Source organism: Electrophorus electricus, chromosome 18, assembly GCF_041902795.1.
Source record: "Electrophorus electricus isolate QZ-2024a chromosome 18, ASM4190279v1, whole genome shotgun sequence".
NCBI classification, from domain to species: domain Eukaryota; kingdom Metazoa; phylum Chordata; class Actinopteri; order Gymnotiformes; family Gymnotidae; genus Electrophorus; species Electrophorus electricus.
In genome coordinates this window covers 6,690,001-6,697,500 of record NC_137514.1, presented here as the reverse complement: position 1 = coordinate 6,697,500, position 7,500 = coordinate 6,690,001, and the positions used below count along the sequence as shown (strand labels likewise).

General features: G+C 48.4%; 1 protein-coding gene and 1 long non-coding RNA gene across 2 annotated transcripts in view; one reads left to right on the top strand and one right to left on the bottom strand.

Annotated features, from left to right (window-relative positions):
* LOC145652032 (uncharacterized) overlaps positions 1-7,500 on the bottom strand; it is an 18,174-nt gene that overhangs the window by 5,784 nt on the left and 4,890 nt on the right. The gene's annotated exons all lie outside the window — the stretch shown is intronic.
* marchf4a (membrane-associated ring finger (C3HC4) 4a) overlaps positions 2,709-7,500 on the top strand; it is a 15,694-nt gene continuing 10,902 nt past the window's right edge. Inside the window, exon 1 of the mRNA XM_035534779.2 lies at positions 2,709-4,650. Coding sequence (XP_035390672.1) covers positions 4,192-4,650 — 459 coding nt within the window. The 5' untranslated portion in view covers positions 2,709-4,191. The remainder of the gene's footprint in view (positions 4,651-7,500) is intronic.

The following is a 7,500-nucleotide window of genomic DNA, read 5'->3' as shown; positions in this document are numbered from 1 at the left end:
ATGCGTGTCTGATCTCACCTGTCTGATGCTGCTTACTATGATACTAAAATCCAGAACTGGAGACCAATAAAAATAAAATGAAAAAACAAAACAAAACACTATGGCCCTTAAAGGGTGCCAGTGCCTTATTTCAAGTGTGCTGTATAGTAAAGGGATACGTCATTCAAATTCCTTACAGGTAGCAGCTAATGGAAGCCAGTGGATATCAGTTAGCATCATCCTCTTTTGACTCTTTTAATTATTTAAAGCAACTTTAGCCTTTTAGGTGATGTGAAAGTGGAGAGTTGTTTTTGTCTCACGTGGCTCAAAGACAAGCGCGCTTTCTCAGGCATCAGTTCTCCACGTGTCCATTTCGTCCTCTAGCCAATCGGAGCAGGCCATCCGTTTCTGCATGAACAGCTTTCTGATTGGCCGCTTTGTCCCTGCGTGTCTCATTATTTCTCTCCCGTGTCGTCGTAGTTTAGACTCACGCAAACAGAAGAGGAGCTCTCACGGCATGCAATAAATCCCTCATTAACATGGGCCGATCAGTCACGCCCGTGAAATCCTGTAAAATTATGTGGCTTACGTGCATGTGTGTGGTGTGAGCACGCGCGTGAGTTTGCGTGTGACAGTAAAACGGAGAAGAAATGTTTTAAGATGATTTTGCTATGAAACGGTGATTCTCACCTTGGAGTACAGCAACACGACTGATAAACAAACAGAACCTTTGATGTCCATGTGAAGAGCAAATTAACTAGCTTGCACTGTTTTATGGATTTCACAGCCAGCATACCAGAAATCACTTAACCACATCACATCATTACTCCACATTATTGCTTTCTCGCCATTAACACCCTGTGTAAAATAAACTGAAAGTATCAGAATGGCCACAAAATCAAATATCTAAAGAATTCAACAGTACTAAACAATTTCGAATGCAGTGATGTTGCTTGTGCACATGTGTTATTACAGTCATTACGTAGTCACATTTGCAAGCTTTTTGGAAGTACAGTGTCTGCATGTGGTCTAGTCCCAAGATACACAAAAAAATAGCTGTCCCTAATTGCACCTGGTTCCCCAAGGCCCGCAGCCAAAGGTGGGCTCAGTTAACATTCCCGTGGATTTTCCACAATAAATCACCAGCAGCACCTCTCTGGCTTCCAAGGGACCATCCCTAAACGTCCACAGAGAACAAGGAAACATTGCGTGGTGTTTGTATAGTTAGAGTTTCATAAACTGTCCATGAACTGTGGGATCTCCGGCATCTCTGCACCGGCTCATGCGCCGAGGGGGAAACCGCGAAGGTGTTTGAGGCACAGAGCTGACACGCAGCCAATGAGAGACAGAGGCCAGTCTGTAGGGGAGCATTAGCAGCAGACAAGCATCTCCTCTACTGAAGGTGCCCTTCTTTCTAACTTGGTTAGTGCCTTGTAAACAAGTCAGAGGAGCATCGTCATGCTTGTTGTACAAATGCTTCACACATTCCCATGATCCTCACACTGATTGTGGGTTTTCACCTCAAGTGACATTTTCAGAATTACCTCACTTGTCTCTCGCCAGTGAAAAGGACAACAGAAAGTAAGAGCTTTGAACTATACTATGCATAGCAACACAGAGAAGACTTATTCACTCAGTGAGCTGATTTCGGTTCATGTCAAAAATCGAACTTTTCTATATATACTACTAAATATGTTTTCAAGTCCATCTTACCAGTGACCAGTCTGCAGTACAGGTCATTGTGGGGACACTGTTGGAACAGGAATACTTACCAGCAGATCTGGGAACAGATGTTTCAACACGAGATCCTACAGAGGCATAGAGGAGGATGAGATCTCCAAGAGGAGAGCTGGACAGTCCTTCCATAGAAGGGAATTAAACACGGCGCAAACCCAGTGTTGAATTAACACTTACAGTGTTCCTGCAAGTTCAGCTGGACACAAAAGAACACCAAGAGTTAATCCACCAGTGTGGGCGTCAGTTAAACACGGGGAGATTTTCACCAGTATGTGGTGCTTTGCACTGGATGGAATAAATTGGCTGCTGGTTTTTGTCTAGGTAAATCATCATTAGTTATGATGTTGTAAAAGGTCCAGGGCTGCCTTGTTTTGTTTTCTTTATAAACTCCCTAACACTGATTCTCGAGCAGTGTTCTTGACCTTTTAGCACAAATTCAACCATGGACCTATAGGCCTTAAACTGACCACAGTTCAGCAGAGACGCACTTTATCACGCCTGTTTTCTCATACTGTAGGTATCAAAAGCCATACTGCACGTGTTTGGAGCAGGGAGTGTGAAAGTAGAAGACTCGGGCTATTTTTAGCTGATTCTTTGCAGAGTTCAGTGGGTTTTAGGACATTGTGTGGGTGACGTGAACTCATCATTGCTGGCCTGGGATACAACATGGTGCATGGCACCATTGATTAATTATTGATCAAGGAAACCGCGGCTGTTCAACAACGATGAGTCATGAAAGGATAGTCTTTAGCGTAAAGGAACGACAAGAAATATAGGTGAATGTGCAATTTGACATGCAGCCTCAAACTGGGGGGGGGGGGGGGGAATGTTACTTGCAAAGTTCTTGTTGAATCTACATATTAAGTTTTTGAGGTGGGAGGACAACGGCAATTATTAATTCTTTGGATGGCTCCAAATGTAAGAACACGACAAACAAATCGTCGCGTTGTCCGTGCACTCGCCCCCTTATACGCTTGCATCACTCTCGCACGGAGACACGGGCCCGCGCCTGGGAGCTGTCCCAGGCGTCGTGGTGCTGAAACCGCAGCAAACACGACTGCCCTCCTTCTGTGTCGCTGACTGGGGTAAACATCGCTTGTTCTGATCGCCTCGCACGAATCGATCCATTGCCTTTGTCGCGTTAGACGTCCGTGATAGCGATCTTTTTTTCCCCCGAGTTTTTGACCAACCACTACGTTTGAACGGAAGGGACCATAGCGTGCAGGTTTCAGGACGCGAAGAGGAAGGGATGCTATGACGAAACGACGCGTGGAATAAAGTGTGACATCTCCTGCCTCCGACAGCGCACGTCGCCTTCAGAATTGCTTCGATCGGTTCTTAAAATGTTTCGGACCGTATGGGTCTACGTTACAAACTGCCTCTGGAATCGTGTCATAAGGGCAGGGCGTTTAAGGAGATACCTCTACGATGAAGCGCAGCCACGGGCGACGGATCGGTTGTGATCGATAAGGACCTATACCTCCAGATGACCCGTGGAATGCAAAATTCTCCGACGGGCGCCGTACACGACAATAGTAGCCAAGGATTTCGTTTCCCGCGAGACACTTTGCTTGCTGGTGACACCAAACTGGACACCGTTAACACAATTCTACTCTAGTCAGCGGTATCTGTGTCGCCTTCAAAATACGGGCAACGTTTGAATGGAATATGAATTTGGAAAATTACAAATCGAAATCTGATTGCATTTTGTTTACTTATGTCCTACGCTGCCTTCCTGTCGCGTGTTTAGTTCGTTAAAGAATCTGGTTTTCCTCCTCATTTTTCCAGCGGTCTAGATCTGATGTCTTTCGACACTGTTCTGTTCTGCGAATGCCAACGGCACCGACCAGTGAAAATAGATTCTCTTTGTCAGTGACACACTATAGCGAAGTCAGGCATTTTCCCTGAGATTCTACTGTGGATATTTTAAAACTGACAAAACGCCGAAAGGGATCTGTGTTTGTCGGGCAGGCTCAGGCGAAAGATGCGTTAATATCGTGTGCCATATCGTAGACTCTCGCAACTGTTCTGTGTCCGTAGATAATTAGTCTATTGTACCTGACAGACACTGATGCATGTAAAGGTGTCTGCATGCGGTCGGTGTACATGGATGGCTTGTCAATTGCAACAGTATAACTAAGATCTTGGCACGAGCCGCTGCGCTCTGACGTTGTAGCGGAAGCCATTGTCTCCGGAACACGGAACGCGTGTCGAAAATAAACATTTGTGACTTATGTTCGTTAACAAGCCCAACTGTGGTTTAAGTGGTTTGCCACTGGTTTATAATCCTCTGAGGGAGCTGCCAGGGTCGTACACACCCACCCACCCCCCCCACCCCCCAGTGATATCTTGGTTGCAGTAAGTTGTTCTCACCTCTTTCCGTTAGGCGACTCTATGACACCGGCCGAAGTTCGCGGTAGTTGTAACGTTTAGGTCTGATCCACGCACGCCGTTCAACGTTAATAAAACGGGCACATGTTGTTGACTGTCGGTGTCATTGTATGGTGCTGGGGATTGTTGGGTAGACCGATGCTGCACCGCCAGGGCAAACAGAAAAGCCGCTGTCGCGTCTTGTTCAGTGACCTGAAGGTTTTCCTGCTCAGGCCACCGACACCGTCGGCACCGCCGCCCGCTTTCACACCCATGAACGGACTAAACACGGAAGGAAATGCGACGAGCAGCGCCGCCGGGACCAACGGATCTCTAGCAAACGGACACCACCAACCAGCGGGTCGGAGCGCAGCGTCGCCGCCGCCAGGGGAGGCTAGCGAGGGGAGGGAGTCTGAAGACTGGGCGCCGAGGAGTCTGGACGGATGCAGCTCGTCCGAGGACTGTTCGAAGGAGAAGTTCGACGAGAGGCTGTCGCTGAACAGCTGCACAGACAGCGGCGTGAGGACGCCTCTCTGCAGGATATGTTTTCAGGGACCGGAGCAGGTAAGCGGGCCCCAAAGGTACAGGTAACACACAGGCCGGAAGCCCCTGTATGTAACAGTAGATCATGCCACCTGTAACAGGTGTTCACAGGAACATAAGCTACGCGACCTTCTGGTATAATATTCCATAAGTGGTCTGTCATCTAAGGTATCTTATGGTAACAGACGTCTGGATAATCGTGTCAAATTCGACATGCAGAATATAATTTTCCTCTGGATGGTGTGGCGCACGACTGACGATTAACCCGAGTTCCTTCGCCTCAGTGGTTTTATGATAGTGGCACGTGTCTGCGAGCGCAGCAGCGCGCTGACGGATCGCCGATCCCATTACTTAAAGGTTAACTCAGCGGCCTTCGAGGCGTGCGTGTCAGACGATAATGTCATTTATCCTCCACGCTCTGCCTCGACTTCCGCTCTGTCAGAGGAAGCCTTCCCTCGGTATGAATGCACTCCCACTTCAGTGCTGGCTGTCCCTTAGTGCGGCATCTCTCTCGGAGGCTACGCGTAAACATGCTCTGGACGCTGAGTGGTTCCGTTGTTTGGCCTTGCTGCAGCTTTACAAGCTCTGCTCCGCCGCCCCGACCCCACCCGCCTATCCATCAGTGTAGATGGCTCTCTGTCCGTAATGAGAGTGATACAGGAAGCAGACGGGTCTGTGAGGAGTCTGGCTGAAGTTGTGCGTGCATGCGTGCGTGTTTGTGCGTGTGCGTGTGTTCTCTTGTGGCATGAAGCGCGCAGGAGCAGCTACGTGCCCGAGAACAGGAATGGTGATTTTCTATCTCTCGTCTTTTCTCGTTCACCTATGGCCCCGAGAAAGACTGCGGAGGGAGAACTTGTTTTAATTAGAGAGAGAAAACAGGCGAAGTGCAGCGCGATGGGGAGAGAGAGAGATGGCCGAATATCCTTTAATAAAGAGATGGATTTTTTTTTTCCTTCCAGACCTCGCTCGCGGGAAGCAATCACGTCTGCATAATTTCGGTCCCGTCGTGTTGATTAATTAGTCCACCGTGTCGTTGGACATGATATTAAGCACTCTCCAGCAGAAACGTGCCCAGCTTGTTTTAACGGGCCTTGTCACTGACTACCGCGGCATATTAAATCCTACAGTACACACTCAAAGCGAGGAATTACGTGAATGCTGCGTGCGAGAAAGTGCCAGCGTGCGTAAAAACTAGTTAGGAAGCCTGTTAGCGCGCGCTGTGCCGCGTGACGCTCGCTGACCGTACCGGCTATGATTCACTATTAGCAATGTTAGTATTTCTGTTGAATTTAGCCAACTGCTATTCCTGATTGAGGTGGTAATTTAAACACCAGCGCGTCCCTGATGAAAACCCTCATTTTACTCTAATGAGTACAGTCTTGTAGATAAAAGGAAGCTGACCCAGAATCAGTACTCTAAATGTCGTGTACAGAGTGTAGGTCGGTAGTGTCAGGCAACCATAGGTGTAGTTTGTTTTTTTGTTTGTTTTTTTTTGTTTGTTTGGTTTTTTTGGGGGGGGGGGGGGTCGCGGCTCCCCCCCAATAATTCCTGCTCTCACTACTCATATAACTTATGAGGCTGTGCACCCCACCCCCCACTGTCAAAGTCAACAAAGTCTTATTCCCTTTGGAGTAGCTGAACGGATATTTCAAACGTGATTCTGTCATTTTATTCTACAGTCATATAACCGAACAGTTATGCCTCTCAATTTCCCGTGACCTCTCAAATCACACCAGCGTGCCGTGTGATCCAGCGTCTAGAGTTCTCACGCTGACGTGATCGTTGTTAGCACCCTTCGGGTTCGGCTGTGACCGATCAGGATCAAATGTGTTTGGTTCCCAAACAGACTGGCACAGACCATAGAAGCAGACATGCACAGCTTTAATAGAACTCAGGGATCATATTGGATTTCTCAGCGCTGGTCTAGAATCATCTTCATATTGCAATGAATATGATTATGGCAGGGAGGTCTGATCCCAGATCAGTGACATAAGATATTCGATTTGCAGCCCAGGAGGGAAGGCATAAGCATATGTCTAGCTCTGGCAGGGCAGGGCTCGGCTCTACTCCACAACTGGAGGCTCCCACTCGCTCACGGTTTCCTCTTCTCTTACACTCCCTCTCAAGCTCTGATTGGATGGGAAGGCCACGGTTTTGACGAGGGCGTCTGGCTAGCAGTGGAGCACGAAAGGTCTTTGCGTCATCTCGTCTCTCTCTCCCTCTCCCCGTCCCTCTCTTTCATTCTCTTACTCTAGCGCTCTCTCTCTCTCTCTCTCTCTCTCTCGTTCTCTCACTCCACCTCTCTCCCCATCATTCCCGCACAAGCATCCCATTTCTGTCATCACTGTGCTCCGGCCTCTTCACTCCGTCGTCCCTGGATACATACTTAACATCGCAGCATGCCGCCACTGCATTCTAAAGGTACCACTGTCCTCGGCCCAACACGGAGCCCACGGCCAGAGGAAACGCTGGACAATGTTTGTGGGTGCCTCACTTACTCCTGGACTCTCTCTTCCCCTGCCCACCACTCCTGGGCTCCTCGTGTAAGCGTGAGCCCCGCTCCTCGATTACACTGAAGGAGTTGGTGAACATCACTAAAGCTCTCCGGAGTCGTATGGACTGAACACGACAGGCAGGGTTGAGATGTGATTGTCATAGTTAATAGATCCTCTGACAGCATTGCCTGGTTTGCAGTGGCCTGCCACGTCTAACAGATCAGAGTCAGGCAGGCGCTGGCGGCTATAAGCCCATGTGTGTTTAATAATGAAAAGTCAATCCAATAACATAGTCGGACAACAAGCCAAAGTTAAAACTGGAACAATGAGATTTCCATGCCAGAGGGACATCGGGTATGGAGCCAAAAAAAACAGC